The 16906-nt window shown below is 50.3% G+C and overlaps 8 protein-coding genes across 8 annotated transcripts; 5 read left to right on the top strand and 3 right to left on the bottom strand.

The window, feature by feature from the left end:
* Positions 1 to 1431: 1431 nt before the first annotated feature.
* Positions 1432 to 3135, top strand: N7509_010916 (uncharacterized protein; the record flags this gene model as incomplete). The annotated part of the gene is made up of 2 exons (XM_056635553.1): positions 1432 to 1566; positions 1624 to 3135. The coding sequence occupies 2 exons, from the start codon at positions 1432 to 1434 to the stop codon at positions 3133 to 3135; spliced, it is 1647 nt and encodes a 548-aa protein (XP_056486173.1).
* A 514-nt stretch (positions 3136 to 3649) lies between these two features.
* N7509_010917 (uncharacterized protein) lies at positions 3650 to 4379 on the top strand (the record flags this gene model as incomplete). The annotated part of the gene is made up of 2 exons (XM_056635554.1): positions 3650 to 3857; positions 3922 to 4379. The coding sequence occupies 2 exons, from the start codon at positions 3650 to 3652 to the stop codon at positions 4377 to 4379; spliced, it is 666 nt and encodes a 221-aa protein (XP_056486174.1).
* A 406-nt stretch (positions 4380 to 4785) lies between these two features.
* On the bottom strand, positions 4786 to 8374 carry ctpA (Cu(2+)-transporting P-type ATPase CCC2; the record flags this gene model as incomplete). The annotated part of the gene is made up of 2 exons (XM_056635555.1): positions 4786 to 5730; positions 5789 to 8374. 2 exons carry the CDS (start codon positions 8372 to 8374, stop codon positions 4786 to 4788), a joined length of 3531 nt encoding a protein of 1176 aa, XP_056486175.1.
* A 1319-nt stretch (positions 8375 to 9693) lies between these two features.
* N7509_010919 (COP9 signalosome complex subunit 7) lies at positions 9694 to 10743 on the top strand (the record flags this gene model as incomplete). Its single annotated transcript, XM_056635556.1, has 2 exons — positions 9694 to 10002; positions 10042 to 10743. The coding sequence occupies 2 exons, from the start codon at positions 9694 to 9696 to the stop codon at positions 10741 to 10743; spliced, it is 1011 nt and encodes a 336-aa protein (XP_056486176.1).
* A 624-nt stretch (positions 10744 to 11367) lies between these two features.
* rgsB (uncharacterized protein) lies at positions 11368 to 12546 on the bottom strand (the record flags this gene model as incomplete). The annotated part of the gene is made up of 2 exons (XM_056635557.1): positions 11368 to 12325; positions 12389 to 12546. 2 exons carry the CDS (start codon positions 12544 to 12546, stop codon positions 11368 to 11370), a joined length of 1116 nt encoding a protein of 371 aa, XP_056486177.1.
* A 795-nt stretch (positions 12547 to 13341) lies between these two features.
* On the bottom strand, positions 13342 to 14947 carry gcnE (histone acetyltransferase GCN5; the record flags this gene model as incomplete). The annotated part of the gene is made up of 7 exons (XM_056635558.1): positions 13342 to 13362; positions 13424 to 14131; positions 14188 to 14275; positions 14360 to 14568; positions 14661 to 14714; positions 14776 to 14867; positions 14926 to 14947. 7 exons carry the CDS (start codon positions 14945 to 14947, stop codon positions 13342 to 13344), a joined length of 1194 nt encoding a protein of 397 aa, XP_056486178.1.
* Positions 14948 to 15157: 210 nt separating this feature from the next.
* N7509_010922 (OST5 family protein) lies at positions 15158 to 15572 on the top strand (the record flags this gene model as incomplete). Its single annotated transcript, XM_056635559.1, has 4 exons — positions 15158 to 15260; positions 15310 to 15339; positions 15404 to 15458; positions 15527 to 15572. The coding sequence occupies 4 exons, from the start codon at positions 15158 to 15160 to the stop codon at positions 15570 to 15572; spliced, it is 234 nt and encodes a 77-aa protein (XP_056486179.1).
* A 161-nt stretch (positions 15573 to 15733) lies between these two features.
* On the top strand, positions 15734 to 16888 carry N7509_010923 (putative DNA repair protein Rad1; the record flags this gene model as incomplete). Its single annotated transcript, XM_056635560.1, has 1 exon — positions 15734 to 16888. The coding sequence occupies one exon, from the start codon at positions 15734 to 15736 to the stop codon at positions 16886 to 16888; it is 1155 nt and encodes a 384-aa protein (XP_056486180.1).
* Positions 16889 to 16906: the final 18 nt, after the last annotated feature.

Raw genomic sequence — 16906 nt, forward strand, 5'->3', positions numbered from 1 at the left:
CGAAACTTGTTGTTTGTTGTCTGCTTGATTCCGCCGATGAGTGTCCTAGGTCTTATTGCCGCGCTAGCTCCGAGGGGCTCTAGGCTGGTTTGAACCAGTGAATTGATTGAATAGATAAAACTTTTCTCTCCGTGTAGAACGCGTAAGCCGGGTAGAATCTAGCACTTCTCAGGTAGCCACTGCCAGCTTTTAGGCTGGTGTGTTGGGAGGTATGAGGCGTAAGACAACCGCTGAAGCCGAGATGTCCTTATCCGCCAACACAATATCTCGGGCTTCGATCAGGTTGGATTAAGGCATCATACGTGGCGGAGGCTTTTTGGTCTTGGGTATAGCTTGTAATGTTCTCGCTAATTCCTTAATGGTTGACATTGCGCTGACAAGCGTCCCCGAGCCCTAAGAGCCCAAAGTTTGGTAAGCCATCTCAGCTACGGTCAACCTCCGGTGGCTTGAAGAAGCAGGTTTGAGAACGGGGACAAAATCCGAGGTAGGGCTAGCAAGCCGAGAACCGGAATCTACTCGTAGTAAGCAGCTGGAAAATTCGATGTTCGCTCTGAATTTCCTGGTGGTCGAGGCTCTCGGTCCGTCGCGCCACACACACTTGCGCCGTCGGCCAAAGACGCCGGTTTATTCATCGGGGCCGGAGAAGGGCCAACTTGAAATTGGAATCACCGAACCATCAAATTATTTGAGACATCGGTAAACAGCACTATCATGCAGTACCAGTGAGTTGTGCTATCTCTTGTGGAGCAAAAACGTCCTATAGATTGATCCGGTGGGAAGTAGGTCCGCTTTGTATACTTTTTTTACAAGAACCGGCCTCCCCCGAACAGATCAATTGCATAAGCTCCGAGTCCTTAGACCAATAAGACATTCTTTGTGGGGATTTTAATCATTGCATGCCTGTCATTTGAGGCTCGAGAACCGACAACTGACTCGGGCGTCCTATTTTAACCAATTCGGCGATGCCGAGAGACTCTAAGCCAACTCAACGTGCGTGGCTGATCGTCTATCGGACATCCGGCCAATGGAACGCGTTCTTGCTCCGAGCTGTAGCAGCCCCGGAGGTGGGTGTTGGTACACAAGGTGGGAAATACAAAGGGAATCTGTTCTGGATCGTAACTCGGCACATTTCTTGAGGTCATATAGTTGGGATCGGCATTTTCAAGAGTCGTGATAGGTGGTTTACGATCGTACACAGATGCAAGGTTGTCCACATTTGAGCGAGGGTTAATATCATTCAGCTGATGCCGGTAGCAGCTGCATATTTACCGGGGTAAATTCATAATATGCGCGGCTAGGATGCCTTATTCATGGGGAGGGTTTGAACTTTGTAGATCTATAAATTTGTTGATTGTCGCTATATGCTCGCTCTCATTCACGCCTTGTCATATTTCTACAGGTTGAAGTAGTTAGACTGCAGACCAGAAGACCATGTCTGATATTGCGAAAGAATATCAACCGCCCGACTGGCACCCCACCTGGCAGCTCAAGTGTATATTTGCTGTTGTTGGCCTGCTGAACTTCGTTGCTGCTCTTGATGCTACCTCGATTTCGGTTTCTCTTCCGGTAAGCTATCCCGAATTATATCTGACATCATTATCTAACTCGAAAACCTCTTCGTAGACCATTTCCGATAACCTCGGAGGAACGGCTACAGAGGCCTTTTGGGCTGGAACATCATTCCTTGTAGCCTCTTGCGTCTTTCAACCTATCTTTTCCCTCGCATCTGACATCTTCGGACGCAAGTATATCCTCATAACCGCCGTGGTATCATTCACTCTGGGTTCTATCCTGGCTGCCGTCGCGATGGAGTTTTCTCTCCTTCTCGTTGGGCGGTCATTTCAAGGCGTGGGTGGAGGAGGGATCATGGTTCTCACCGAGATTCTCATTGCCGATCTGATTCCTCTGCGTGAGAGAGGAAAGTGGTTCAGCATTCGCTCGGGAACCTGGGCTCTTGGTACGGTCGTTGGACCACTGATTGGCGGTGGATTCACAGAATCATCTGCCTCTTGGAGGTGGATCTTCTGGATTAACCTCCCCTTCTGTGGCCTCGGATTGATCTTGATTCCGATATTTCTGAAGCTCGACACCACGAAGATCTTTCCACTGCGAGAAAGTCTTAAAAGGGTTGACTACATCGGTTCATTCTTGTTCGTCGCTTCATTGACATCTTTTCTTATCCCAATCACCTGGGGAGGGACCATGTATGCATGGGATTCGTGGCATACTCTTGTTCCTCTTGTGCTGGGGGTTGCAGGATTGATCGGATTCTGCATGTATGAGCGGTTCATCGCCACACAGCCGCTTATTCCACTTGTTATTTTCAACAACGTGACCATGTCAGTAAGCTATGCTGGATGTTTCCTCCACGGTGTGATCCTCTGGGCAATTGTCTACTACCTGCCGCTATACTACGAAGGCTCACTAGGCTATAAGCCGGTGATAGCGGGTGTTGCAATGTTCCCAGAATGTTTTACTGTAGCCCCCATCTCTGTTATAACCGGATTTATTTGTGCCAAAGTTGGTCGATACCGCTGGGCGCTCTGGTTCGGCTGGCCAGTCACAATTCTCGGAATAGGACTTCTCTGCCTGCTTGATTCCGAATCAAGCATTCCTAAGTGGCTCTTTATCAACCTTGTCGCAGGAATTGGCGTGGGCACCCTCTATCCTACCGTGATGCTAGCTGTTCAAGCTGCCGCAGACCCTGATTATCTTTCTATCTCCGTTTCCATGACGCCCTTCTTCCGGGTATTTGGCCAGGCCGTTGGAGTTTCGATTGGTGGTGTTGTTTTTCAGAACCGTATTATACATGAGTTTGGCGATCATCCTTCTCTTGGCCGGTCCGCGCTTGCCTATGCAGAGGATGCTTCTAGCCTGGTACAATACATCCACACCCTACCGACGAGCAGTGTGGAGAGGAGCTTGATTGAAAGCCTATACGCAAAGGCTCTTGTTATCGTTTGGGCGGTTATGTGCGGGATTGGAGGCCTGGCTCTGTTATTGAGCCTTTTGACCAAGGATTACACATTAAATCAGGCGTTGAGTTCGAAACAGGGTCTTCAGGGCCCAGCACCTGACGACATAGAGTCTAGTGGTTCTAGTGCGATTAGCATGAAAGGGGAAATATCAGCATAGACAGATACTAGTGACCTACTAGAGGTTTATTTTACTTTGGACTCTAGGGATTAATGAAAGATTATAAAATTTGACCCAATATCTGATGAAGGCAAAGCAAACTGGCCTTTGGACCAATTGACTGCTTTCTAAAGGGCTGAAATCTAACTAACCCGGTTCGAAATTGCAACTAGCGCGAAGTAATAGCGAGCATTTGCCTTTCTCTCTTGTCCTTTCCGCCCCCATTCATCATGCTCCAACTGCAACCCAGTAAAGTTTAGAATACTTACTAAGCTCGTGTTTGATGTGAGTCGTTCATCACTACCGATTCAGGGCGTAAGCCGAGGCTGAGTGCCTTCAAATGAAGTTTATCATTTTAGGCTGCAACCCTATTAAATGCTCTTCTAAATTTACCATGAAAAATATCTTGCACATTATCACATTTTACTTCTGAGATCAAATTTTTGCGCTCTACCTTCCACAGCTCGCCGCAATGCGGACCATAATTTTTGCCACTTCTCTCCTAGCAGGCACTATGGTCTTGGGTCATGAAGGGTGCCGTCCCAAGGCATTGATATACCGCGGACCTGCTGCCTGCGAAGATTGCCCAGAGTCAATAGCTTCGCGGCTCAAATCCTCAGCATCTCATTTCGAGGTCAAATTTGCAGGACCAAATGAAGACATCGATATTACTGCAGAAGCCTTGAAGGACGTACAACTATATGTTCAGCCAGGTGGCGGTGGTAAGAAGAATCTTGTTGGCATGGAATTTAAACATTATTTGACACTTGTAGCTCACCTTTATAGATCTTGATCCGGCGTGGGAACATACCAAGAACTATAAAAAGATCATTCGTGACTATGTGTCGCAAGGAGGTCGCTACGCAGGGTTCTGCTTGGGAGCTTACCTGGCCGGCAACGATCGTGGATTTGACATCCTTCCACCCGGCTCTAACGCAACCGACGAAATTGATCAACCGGGTAGACAGGTTCCAGACCAACGCGATACTGTTATTCAAGTTGATTGGACCTTCCAAACAGGCAAGAGGAAAGGGGAGACGGATAAAGGGCGCTGGGTATATTTCCAGGATGGTGCTGTTATTCAACTGTTGCAAGAGGGTTCTGCGACTATTCTGGGGAGATACTCAAGTAATGGTGACATTGCCGCCTCGGTTACACCTTTTGGTAAAGGTTGGGTTGGAGTTGTTGGGCCGCATCCTGAGGCGGATGAGCTTTGGTGTGAGTACTCCTCTTTCGTACTCTAAGACATTTTACTAAAAGGCGGACTATTCTCCTAGACGAGGGGTTGAACTTCACAAACCCAGATGGCGTACGGTTTGATATTGTCCATGACTTCATAGAGGCGATTATGGCTCAGTGAACCTGGACGTTGTTCGTGGCTGCTGTGAAGTAACAAGTACGAGATACTATCCAAAGCCGTGAGTCGCATCCAGGGAGTACGATCGAATCAGAATAAACTTGAAATGTTGAATGCATTTGTGCAGCAGAGGTATCGAACACGTAAACAAATAATTTCCACAGGCGCCGTCGTTTGTACCAACCAAAACCAAAGCCCAGACCCGAATGCCCAATAAACACAATTGAGATCATACAGATATCAACATATCGAAAACATGCAAAGAGTAAATATCATCAAATGTAGAGTCCCGACTAGACGGGAGAGTCCACGGTCTGAAGCAGGACATAACCCTCATCCTCACGGATAACGGTCCGCTTACCGGTAATCATCGACCATAGCGCGGAGGCAGTATCACCAACCCGACGCAGTAAAGCTGGATGGTCCGTTGAAAGAATCTTCGCAGGTGCCCACCAACTAGATTTACGGCCATGACGTGCGCCATTGATGGGAATGGTGCCGGAGCCCAGCTCCTTTTCGAGACGTTCGGTGTCCATCCATGATGGACGGCGCCAAAGTTTCAAAAGTAAACTGCTGACAACTACCGAGACACTGGACAGGGCCATTGCGGCTCCTGCTGCCATTGGGGGAAGCATGAGTCCTGTAAATGGTAGGAAAATGCCCATGGCGAATGGCAAGCCAATGATGTTGTACAAGCAAGCCCACATCAGGTTCAGCTTGATCCGCGTGAAAACTGCGCGCGAAAGAGAAAGACTGGCAGGGACAGAGAGAAGATCATCTGGACGCATGAGGACAATATCTGCTGCCTCCACGGCCACATCGGTTCCTGATGCCAGGGCGATTCCCACGGATGCGGTTGCAAGAGCGGGAGAATCGTTAATGCCATCACCGACCATTGCAACACAGTCTCCGTTTGATTGGAGAGCAGATACAATGACACGCTTGTCGGATGGCGAGGCGGATGCATGAACAGAGGCAGAGGGGATTCCGACAGCGGAGGCGATTGTCAGTGCTGTAGACAACGTGTCACCGGTCACCATTGATGTCGAAATTCCCATGCGATGTAGGGCTGCCACAGCTGCAACGGCTGTAGTCTTGAGGCTGTCCAGGAGAGAGATAGTTCCTGCATATCGGTTGTCAATCGCAACATGAATTCGGGTGACACCGGAAACAATGTTGGGTTTAGGTACTGCGGCAGATGCTGCACTTTCTGGAGCATCGGAGGACTCTTGGGTCCGCTGAAACAGGGACAGGAATGTCTTTTGACCGAAGGAACTCCGCATTTCCAATAAGAACTTGGTAGCGAATGCGCTCGACACTTGATGTAGGCTCAACGGTGGCAGATATACCCTTTCCCACACAGGCATCGAAGTCGCCGACACTTCCAGGCAATCCATCCTCTATCCCATTTCCAGATTGGGTTTTGGCCTCGGACATGATGGCATGCCCGATGGGGTGCTCACTACCCATCTCCGCGAGACCAACAATGAGCCACCAGAGTCGACGCCGCCAATCATTGGCAGTCCAGTAAGGCTCGATCTGTGCTTGGGACACGCTCATTTTGCCAGTTGTTAATGTGCCAGTCTTATCAAAGACGACGTGGTTGACCTTAGTAGCAGCCTCTAGAACGGCGCCTCCCTTGACAAGAATGCCATGCTCGGCACCCACGCCAGTGCCGACCATGACTGCCGTGGGAGTGCTGAGGCCTAGAGCGCAAGGACAAGCAAAAACAATGACCGAGATGCAAAGCTTCAGGCAGACCATGACTCGACCACCACTATCTTTAGACTGGAATATCAGTGGCGGATTGTTCAAGACATGACTGAGGAACATCCAGCCGAAAAAGGTAATTAAACCCAGGCCGATAATTGTGGGGACAAAATAGCCCGCCACAATATCCGCCATACGTTGGATGGGTGCTCGGCTTGTTTGCGCGTCCTGGACCAATTTGACGATTTGGCTGAGTTGGGTATCTTTACCGGCCCGGATGACTTTGAAATCGATGGAGCTGGTGCCATTTACAGTTCCGGCGATGACATGACTGCCTTTCTTCTTATGAATGGGCAAGGCCTCGCCAGTGATCATACTTTCGTCGACATAGCTTTCGCCTCGAATAATCACCCCATCGGCAGAGACCTTGTCACCTGGACGAAGGATGACAATGTCGCCGACTTGAATCAATTCAGTGGGGATGATCTGTTGGTTTACCGAGGCTTCGTCAGTCAGAGTCGAGTTGGAACCATCCGGAGCGCCTTCGGGGTCCCAGCTAGCGGCCAATTTTTCGGCCGCGATGGAGTCCTCGTAAATACTGGTCTTAGAGGGGGTCAACGACATTAACCGAGACAGCGCAGCAGATGTCTGTCCCTTGGCGCGATTCTCTAGCCAGCGCCCCAGTGTGATAAATGTGATCAACATAGTGCTCGTATCAAAAACAGTGCTCGGTCGCATATGTTGGTCGTCGAGTAGAGCCATGATCATGGTGAAGCAACTGTAAAAGAATGCGGCAGAAGTTCCTAGAATGACCAGGACATCCATAGTAGGGGACTTATGCTTGAGAGATTTATAACTGGTGACATAGAATCGTCGCCCGATGCCGAATTGTACAGGAATCGTCAGGCAGAGGCAGAGTAGATCTCCCAAGTAGAGGCCTGGGAGGATTCTGAACTTGCCAAAGTCGAGGCCTGGCAGATACATGGGCAAGATCATGTTGATGATGAAGACGGGGATCGCAAAGGATAATGAGGTCATGAATGCCCGTCTCCATTCCTGAATCTCTTTTGTTTTGGCCAAAGACTCAAGTTGTGCATTGGTGTCATCCGTATCTGTAATCAGGGCATTATACCCAGCCGCCTCGATGATCTCAAATATAGACCGAACCCCGATGAAGGATGTGTCGAAGGCCACAAGTAACTGATTGTTGGCCATATTTATCGAGGCTGATTTGATCCCGGGACGACTTTGGAGGTCGTCTTCCAACGCCACAGCGGAAGCGGCATCCCGCAGGCCATGCATACTTAGGTTGATTTGCTGGGTTTTCTTTGAGAGTGGTTCCTGGGCTTCGGATGATACGATCGACGCATCAAATCCAGAGTCCTCCACGATGGCCGCAAGATCTTTGGCCGACAGGATTGACGGATCATGCACAATGACAGCACGCTCGGCTAGGAGGCTGATATTGAATTGGAAAACACCATCCACGTTGTCAAAGGCATTCTGAACACTGGATGTACATGCGCCACAGGTCATACCTCCCACTGCAATGGTGGTGACGGTGTGACCGGATTTATTTTCAGTGGTGTCGGCGAGGTTCGAATGACTTTCGGGGCCCGATAAAGGTTTTGATTCCAGCACGCGTGCTCCAAAGCCTCGATCTTCAATGAGTTCTGCGATTTGTTCTGGAGAAATTTCTCCCGCATTATGTTCCACCACCGCGCGCTCCGATAAAAGCGATACATTTACAGAGGTCACACCGGTGACGTCCTTTAGCCCGCCTTCCACTGCAGATGTACATGCGCCGCAGGTCATGCCTTCGACAGCGAGGGTCGTCGCGGAGGGACGCGCGGAGGAGAGATCGGAGGAGCCGGTGTCTGTAGTCTGAATCCGTTCTTCCGTTGACAGCACCACGGCATCAAAGCCGCAGTCTTCGATCATCTCCGCTACCTTGGCTGGGGCCAGTATGGAGGGATCGTGTTGAATGGCGGCGCGACCCATGATGAGACTGACAGAGACATCTCCAGCACCGTCGATACCTCTGAATGCGCTTTCTACGGCCGAGGTGCATGCTCCGCAGGTCATTCCATCGATCTTGACGGTGGTTGTAGCCATGGCGGGGATTCGCTGGGCGGCTATCGCATCAGCCGCACCACTTCGTTCGGCGGACATGAAGAGGGGATGGAAGGAGGAGGAGGAAGTAGTGGCGAGACGATCGATTATTGCATGAGGGCGATAGTTATTAGGACCGCGCAGGGCGAACGAGAGCCCCTCGAGGCGATGTGATGAGAGGATAGCGTGATAAAGGATAAAGTGACGGATGGCGTCGGATCGACCTTGTCCGATCAGATCATTCCCGCATGGAGAGGGACAAGACAATAGTGGCCGAACGAAACAAAGCAAAACAAAGGCCACGTCTCTGAAGAGGGGAAAAATGGAAGTTCAAATACCTCTCGTCGGTTAAAGGGAGCCTGAAAGAAAGAAAAGAGGGAGATTACGCATGGGCATGGGGGGGGGGTGGATCGGGATCGTCTCCGCCGCGTGAAGGAATGCGTCGCCTACTCCGCCCTTTCAAGCCAATGTATGCAAGTGAGTACAAGGGCGGACCAGTTCCCAATTGTAGTCGCCGAGGAGCTTGGAATTCTTCAGATATATCAACACCGGAATTGAAGGGTCTACTGGGATGGGGGCATGAAACAGTTGTGGTGTGTCAGAGGGCTGTCAAATACTGTCAACCCACCCTTGAGCGTTTCAAAAAGAACCCTAGGAGTCCCTGGCTTTGCACAGGCAATATAGCCAGGTGGAGGGGTCGGAACAGGGATTACTACCTACTCATGGGACTAGCAGGAATCAGTACGAACTGGTACCAGCAGAATCCATGAACCTGTGCAGTGCAGTGCAGTGACACCATAGCGAACTATATCTACGTTATGGTGCTAGGAGGGTACCATGAGAGTTAAATCCTCAGATCAGGCTTGGCAAGGAGACTGTGATAAGATCATTCTAGCCTTCCAACTCCGTATGATATCCACTAATCAAATGGCCGGAATGAACTGAATGGATCCATTCCCGAATCTGGTAAGGTGTGGTTTACATGCCTAGTAGTGATACCTTGAGCCCGACGAGTAGACGTGATTTCTAATACTATACATCTTGATATCTTCCAAGGTTGATTCTTAATCTACTGTACGGAGTACAATCCCTCACCTTTGACTTCTAGAATACTAGTACCCTGGGTACCCTCACCCATGATTGTTATTGACCTGTGTACAAATACTTCGGGGCAGTACTCCCTGTACTACCAGTCCATACAATGCAAACAATGCAAACAAGCTCCGCTCCTCTCCCTCTCCATCTCCGTCTATACACAATTCAACCCATCACGCTCTCTTGTTTTACAAGCCCACTATCTCCTCACTTACTCTTGGCAATTCACCCAAATATTGAGGCGACGCAGGCCACTCAGGCTACCAGCTGATTTACCACACACCATGGACCAAACACATGTCCGAGCCCTGGAGGCTCTACAGCCATTCATCCACCTCGCCAACTCCAATAGTGCCACCTCCCCGCGCTTCATAGCCAATCTGATTACGAATGCCACATCGAGTCCCCAAACCTACGTCTTCGCCGAGCTCCTCGAAACCGAAACAGTTCAAGCCCTAGCCTCTCCAGACACCCCCGCCGAATACCAGGCCTACCTGAAGCTGCTACAGATCTTCGCCTGGGGCACATGGCAGGAATACCAGGGTAGGATTACCTCAAGCCCCTCAACTATTATTTCGAAAATAGTCCACCTGGTGTACGGTGAAAGCTAACTGCATCCCCTCCCCTCACAGAAACCCCCCAACCTCCCGAAACTGAGCAGCGAACAATCTCTCAAACTCCGCCTCCTCTCTCTCCTCTCTCTCGCTGCATCCGCCGAATCTCTAACCTACCCAGCCCTCATGAACGCACTCTCTTTCTCCTCAACCGCCGAGCTAGAGTCCCTGGTTACAACAGCCATCTACGCAAACTTGATATCCGCCCGTCTCTCCCCCGCAACGACCCCACCCAATGTGAACGTCACCGCCGTCGCACCCCTCCGCGACGTCCAGCCACAGGCTCTCCCGAAAATGATCTCCCTCCTGACCGACTGGGAAGCTCGATGCGGAGAAGTAGTATCCGACCTGGAAGCCGAGATTGCGCGAGTTAAATCCAATGCGACGGCGCGCCATGCCAAGGACCAGGCATACCAAAAACGCATCGAGGAAGCCATGGAACGGCGAAAGGCAATGGGTGGCTCCTCTCTCGATACCTCTTCAGGTGGCTCGTCGCGTGGGAAACTCGGTGCTTTTGGGCGTCGGCCGGTTGGGCGGTGGGCCGCTGGCGGCGGGGCTCCGGGCAATAAGCGGGAGGCCGATGATATCGATCGCGATGATGGGTTCTGGGAATCTGGTGAAGGTGCTGAGGCTGGTTCTCGGATGGATATTGATGAAGCGCCGGCGTCTCGTGGTGGGAGCAGGCATTCAAAGCGCATACTCGGGGGGAGAAAGGCCTAAGTGAGAAGCCAAGTAAACAATACGACGCATCTGAGATGTACCAGCCAGCATATGGCTCTACATTTGGTATCCTGATGAATGTTATGACTCTCATTATTGACTAGATTTACTCCTTAAGGTGGTGAATTTTCATTGAAATGATTCCGTATACATTGCTTCTGTTCTTCGACAACAAGAAATGTATTCGTGATGCCCTAGTGGCAAGACTCGTAGAGAACATAGATACAAAAGACAATAGATGGAAGGTCAGAAGGGGTATTGGTAGAAGGGAAAAAACGGCAAAAGAGATGGCGAATATGGACACGGCAAGGAGAAGAGGCATGGTCGCCAACGGTTGATGGTGAAAAGGGAGAGAGAGAGGGGGGGGGGTAAAGTCACACTCGGCGCAATTACACTGCCTAAGAAGGACAGGCTGCGAAGCGAACCGAGAGGAACGGGCTTTGAGATATTATGCTTCGCAGAAGCAAGCCAGAATAGAAGAATCCAGACGCCAGCTTGAGAACCATTCCACAGAAGGATACGGATGCAGACACTGAAAGAACCTGGGTCACGCCTCGGACATTGCACGGGAATTAGAAAACAACAGAGCGGTGGGTTTGATCATTAGGGCAGGGAAAAACTGGCTTAAAGCATAGTACCAGGGACGAAGATGAACAAAATACTCAAAGCAGCAGCGCTCAGGAAAGCGATTGCCGCAGTGACCAGAGCGCGCTTGTTGAGGAGTTTTCGGACGTACGGTTCGCGGATCGGGGCCCAGTTCATGAAAGTGTACTCGCTATAGCCAAAAAATGCCATGGCGGGATCTATCTTGTACTGATAGGAGACAATGAAGTAGGCCGCCACAGCAAACGGGAGAATAACCCAGCAGCGAATACCGCGAGGCTTGTTGCGGAGCACCACGTAGAAAGCACCCCAAAATCCACCTCCGAAGCTGATAAGGGCGAAAGCGAGACGAGCGATAATGCTCAAAGGAACGAGATTTCCCAGTGCCTTGGCCTGCAAGAAGCCTGGGAATGCATCACGCTCCATAGCTTGGAAGACGTAATCCTTGGCGGGGTCGAATACCTCGGGATCGTCACGGTTGTCGTCTTCGATCAGGTTGATGATGGTGGAAACCATTGTTTCGGGGAGGATAATTTCTCGCTCAGAGCCAGGTAGAAGGTAGGTGTAAAGAATCTTTTCGGCACTTGCGCGGATATCGTTACGAGCCACAGTGTGTCCAGGAGAGGTCGAGTCACCATTCCGGGTACCATCGCTGGGGCGCGGTTGCACATCATTGGATGGGGTGCGATATGCTGATTGAGATCCAATGCTGTTCTGGGGCGAGTGTGAGGAGGGAGCGCCTTCAGAGCGCAAGAAAGCAGAGAGGCGGTGGTCGGCATCTCTGTCCTTCTCGTTGGACTGCAATCGTGAAGGCCCAGCCTCCACTAGCGGGATATCACCCAGGTTTTCCAGGTTCTCCAACATCGCAGATGACCGCTTGCTGTCGGCCCTCTCCATATCAGGCGTTGCGACAAGGACGGACCGACGAAGTTCCCGAACATAATGGCGGCATAGGGACATGTGCTGTGAAACGTCCAACCTGCGTAATGAAAAGAAAATAATTAGAATCTGAATTGATGAGTAGGCGCACGGCCAGCCTTACCAGAAGTCCAAGTAATCCACCGAGCGCTGCTGGTCTCGCATGTAAATGTAAAAGGAGAAGAGGTCGACGGGTGCGAGTGTGCGGCGACTGAGGACTTCGAAGAGAGTGGGCAGACGGTTTCGCTGCTCCACGTCGAGAAAGGAATCTGGCGAGGCCATTTTGGGCAATTTGTCGACGATTCGTCACCGGTAAATTTTCCAGCACCAAAAGTTCAAAAAGTCGAGGAGGGGCGGACCGCAAAAGGGGGGTAGAGAACGTGTTGGATCGAAAATCGCGTAGATAATGGGGTGTCAACACAACAATTGGTCGTAGCAAACTTCAAGAGGTTTGCCGAGAGTCTGACAAAAGAACGAGAGAGACCCTTGTGGATATCCAAAAGAGGAGGTAGCGAAAAGAATCGAGTCTGGCGTCGCGGGACACGCAATGTTATCCGGATAGGAGAGAAGCCCCTGGGAACCACAGTTTTGTCGCACAAACTTGGCCAACAGCCGCGCTACAGCAGCCAGGAACTCGGAGGAATGATAAAGTAAAAAAATCCCATGAACTAGGGGGGTAAAACGAACGAGACCAGGCTCAGTCAGGGCGAAGGTGAGGGCGAACAAGCAGATCGCCCAGCCACACTCGCCAACTGCCGTCGCCCAGGATTCTCGGAGATGAAACAACACCGCAATAACATTCATCCGGCCCCACCTGTCACTACGCGTGAGGAACATTGCATCATAGGGGGGGATCTTAATATTTAATATTGAGTATTTAGTCTCAATATTGAATACTCGTATACTAGTATTATAATTCATTTTCTTGATCACTCATATTTTCATAGCACCTTTCGGTTCTTATGCTCCTTAAAAACCGGTATCCACAGGGTATTGCTAAACCGAGTCCCTCCGAACGCCATCCCATCTAAACACCGTCGCGAAAAAAAGAAAGAAAACCAGGGAGGACTAGGCGTCCTAATGCCCTTCGCCCAGATGCTAGAGAATCGGATGTTAGCATGCTCCCTTGAAGGCGGGCCCTTGTAACCTTTGCACTTACCGACCACTCAGGAATGTTTCGTATCTGCTGATACATAAACTTCTCAAGTTTGTTAGCACTCTTGGCATAAGGAGTGCTCTCATTGTTATAACGTCGACAGTTATCAAATATTAATGTCGCATCCTTGATAAAATCCTGTGGAGTGGGGTACATGTCCTTCTCGTGTTTCTCTTCCATGGTGGACAAGTCCATCGGTTCCAGGATCACCTCGTAGTAATCGGGAACCTCGTCGCGATTGACAGGTTGGGTGAATGGCCAGGCCGCACTGTGGTTTTGCATATCATTGAGCAGATGCAAGAGTTGGTTGTAGTTCGGCCCATGGCGTGGTTGGCGAGCTAGCTCATCCATGTCCGGAGACCATCCAGATTCCTTGATGGCAGTAATGGAGAGAGGATCGATTTTGCTGACGCCATTCTTCCAGTCCTTTGGTGCCTGGTGAACAATATGCGAGCGGCTGAATGCACGAATCTTCGCTTGGACGGCCTCTTTTTGCTTCAGAAGCATGCGACCCATTTCAAGGTACCGTATCTTTGGTAGCATGGTGCACTGCATAATAGTACCTCCCTCGTAGTCCTTGATATAGCCCATCCAAATAGATTTGTCCAGCGTGATCTCCTTTGTAAACCCTTGTTTTTTGAAGTATCCAATGGCGTAATTGTCGGCATAGGTGAGAAAATGCATGATGGGAGAGGTGGCTTTCACATAGTCCTGCCCAATAAACATTAGGCTTGGATAGCCTGGTGGCTGCAGGTTTTCGAACATACCTTCAAATGGGACATAAGATGCGCACCATAGCCTTTGACCTGCTGGTCGGACGAAATGGCACAGAATACAATCTCGGCAAATTTGCGACTATTAAACGGGCGATATGTAATTCCTCTGGGGTGTTCTCGTCAGCATCATCCATGTATGGTCCCCAAATTCAGTTGCACATACCCGACCACTTCCAACGGATGTTTCACGATTGCAATAGACAAATGTGATCGATCATACACGAGTCGGGCGATGTAGTCCTTTGGCATTTTGGGAAGTTGTTTTTGAAAGATACATTTCAAGCCTGTGAGGACAATGAAACTGTCGTGTGATCCATCGTTATTGACTACGCGGAACTCGATGTCTCCACGGCGTTCTTCTAGGACGGCAGGCTAATCCAACATGTTAAAAGGGGATCCATTATGGTTTTGCGCCTATGGAGCGTCGAGAGGGGCGATGCGATGAGGGGATAGGCAGCTCTCACCTTTTCGGGGAAAGGCACGATGCGCAATGGGGTCTTTTCTAGCGGACCATCCTCCTAGGTAGTTAAAGTCAGCTGTGTCTTAGAGCTCAAACAAGCATCCAATCGTCGAACACACCTCTTTCTCGGGAGAATCGGTGCGCGCTTTCTTGCTAGCTTGCTGTTGTGAATCCGGGGAGGCGGCTTCCTCCGAGGCCTTCCTCTTGGAGCCTTTAGATGAGATGATCAGTCAGTATGTATTCCAACTTCTGAATCTAACTAGACTCACTCTTAGGTGAAACAACGGCCATGATGGGTGGATTGAGAGAACGATGACTGCGACCGCGTTCCTTGGGGGAGCATGTCGTCCCCGGAGTTTGAAGGGTTACGTAATCGGACCAGATCAGCCAAGCGCGTTTCTACTAAGACCAGCTATGTAACTATTCCCCGTAACAACTCATCTTTGTTACCTAATTGACACTCTACTCTCTCCCATTCCATCACCACCTATCACATCACTCATGTCTCTGAACGAAGTCTGGGAGGCAGCCTCCGCATCTCCATTCCAACCTCTTGTGCCCAAGGATAGCCAATTCTTTGTCGGCTTCTGTCTACTTCTGCTCGGTACGAACAACTGGCCTCATGTTGGTTGCCATTACTGACTCAATTCTAGCGGTGATTTTTACTGGTCTTTTTGGCCTGAGTGAGTTCCTTGCCTAACAACAATGAAGCCAATTCCGAATTGCCTTGACACTAAATCCAATCAGACCGTTCATTCCTGAGCCTCGCCTCCGTGGGTCTGCCAGCTTCATTACTCTTCGGGTAAGTAAATACGACATCACGGGTACAATCCGGTTCTTTTTGGAGGCTGACCTCGTTCCCATTAATAGTTTTGGATCTGTCTTCATGATCTGTGCTGTCGGAGTCTATGTTTAACGTGATACCCCCTACCAACTCTCTTTCCTCCATGTACGATAAGCGGGGAATCCAAAGGGACCTGTACTGCTAGAACCTCCCAAGTCATTACAAGCTCGTGACCTCCAAACTTCCTTCGCCGCCTCACCCACGCTATTCAGCCAACCGGCACAGTTGCAACAATGGAGCCATTGTTTACCTGTGTCTCCAATAATGCCCATCACCTCTATACCCTACTCTCTTGCATTGGCATCGCCTCCAAGGCCACGGTTCAAATCACCCCCGATGGCCTACGATTCTCGGTAGAGGAAGGTCGCGTCATTCAAGGCCTAGCTTTCCTCGACAAGTCTCTTTTCAACAGCTACACTTTCAACCAACAACCCGTCCCAAATAATCAAGGATCTACCGAAAATGACGATTCTTCCGAGCACATTACCTATCCGCACTTCGTCGTTTCGCTCTCCGCTCTGCTCGAAACATTGAAAATCTTCGGCATCAACGATCTCAACGAACCCAATGGCATTCGAGATACCAATCTTCCACAGACAAACCCCGCATCTAGTGCATTTAGCGCTCCCACATTGCTCATGGACCGCTCATGTACCTTGCAATATGCACAGCACGGCAGCCCTCTGAGCATCGCGATCACCGAATCTGGCGTGAAAACTACCTGCGAACTAGTGACCTATGAAGCAGAAGACGCGACTGACATCCCCCTTCAACGCGACGCCATCATCATGAAAATCATCATGCGCTCAGCCTGGCTACACAACGCCATTGCCGAACTCGATTCGTCCAATCCAACAATCCTCAAGCTATCCGCATGTGCCACGCGGGAACCCTTCTTCGCCCTTTCCGGTGCCGGTGGTCCCTTCAGTGAATCCACAGTCGAATTCTCAGTTGACCAGCATAATGAAATCGTCGGCGGTGCCAGTCAAGCCGGACCGCAGTCACAGTCGCACAAGGTCTTGGCCGATGATGGCTCTTCACGCGCACGCGCAACGAGGGCAAAATTGGCTCCGACTGTTACAGAGACTTTCCTCGTGTCCCCACCGTCTTCAATGGGGGAGCGGATCGCGCAGAACTATCGGTTTGCTCTCATCAGGAAGGCAGCGCGTGCTATGTCTGTTGCGAACAAAGTGAGTATCCGGGGCGATCGACAGGGCGTGCTCAGCTTGCAGTTCATGATCGAATTGGATGAAAATAATGCGGTCGGTAGGCCTGTCGGTGCTGGTATGAAAGCCCCGGCAGGCACAGTGTGTTTTGTGGATTTTCGTTTCGTGCCACTTCTTGATGAAGAGGATGCTGAAATGGATGTACCGGTTGATAATGAATAGCTTGATCAATTCAAACAG

This window comes from Penicillium cosmopolitanum (genome assembly GCF_028827165.1).
Source record: "Penicillium cosmopolitanum strain IBT 29677 chromosome Unknown utg000009l:1.0-9042332.0:1.0-9050551.0, whole genome shotgun sequence".
Lineage (NCBI taxonomy): Eukaryota > Fungi > Ascomycota > Eurotiomycetes > Eurotiales > Aspergillaceae > Penicillium > Penicillium cosmopolitanum.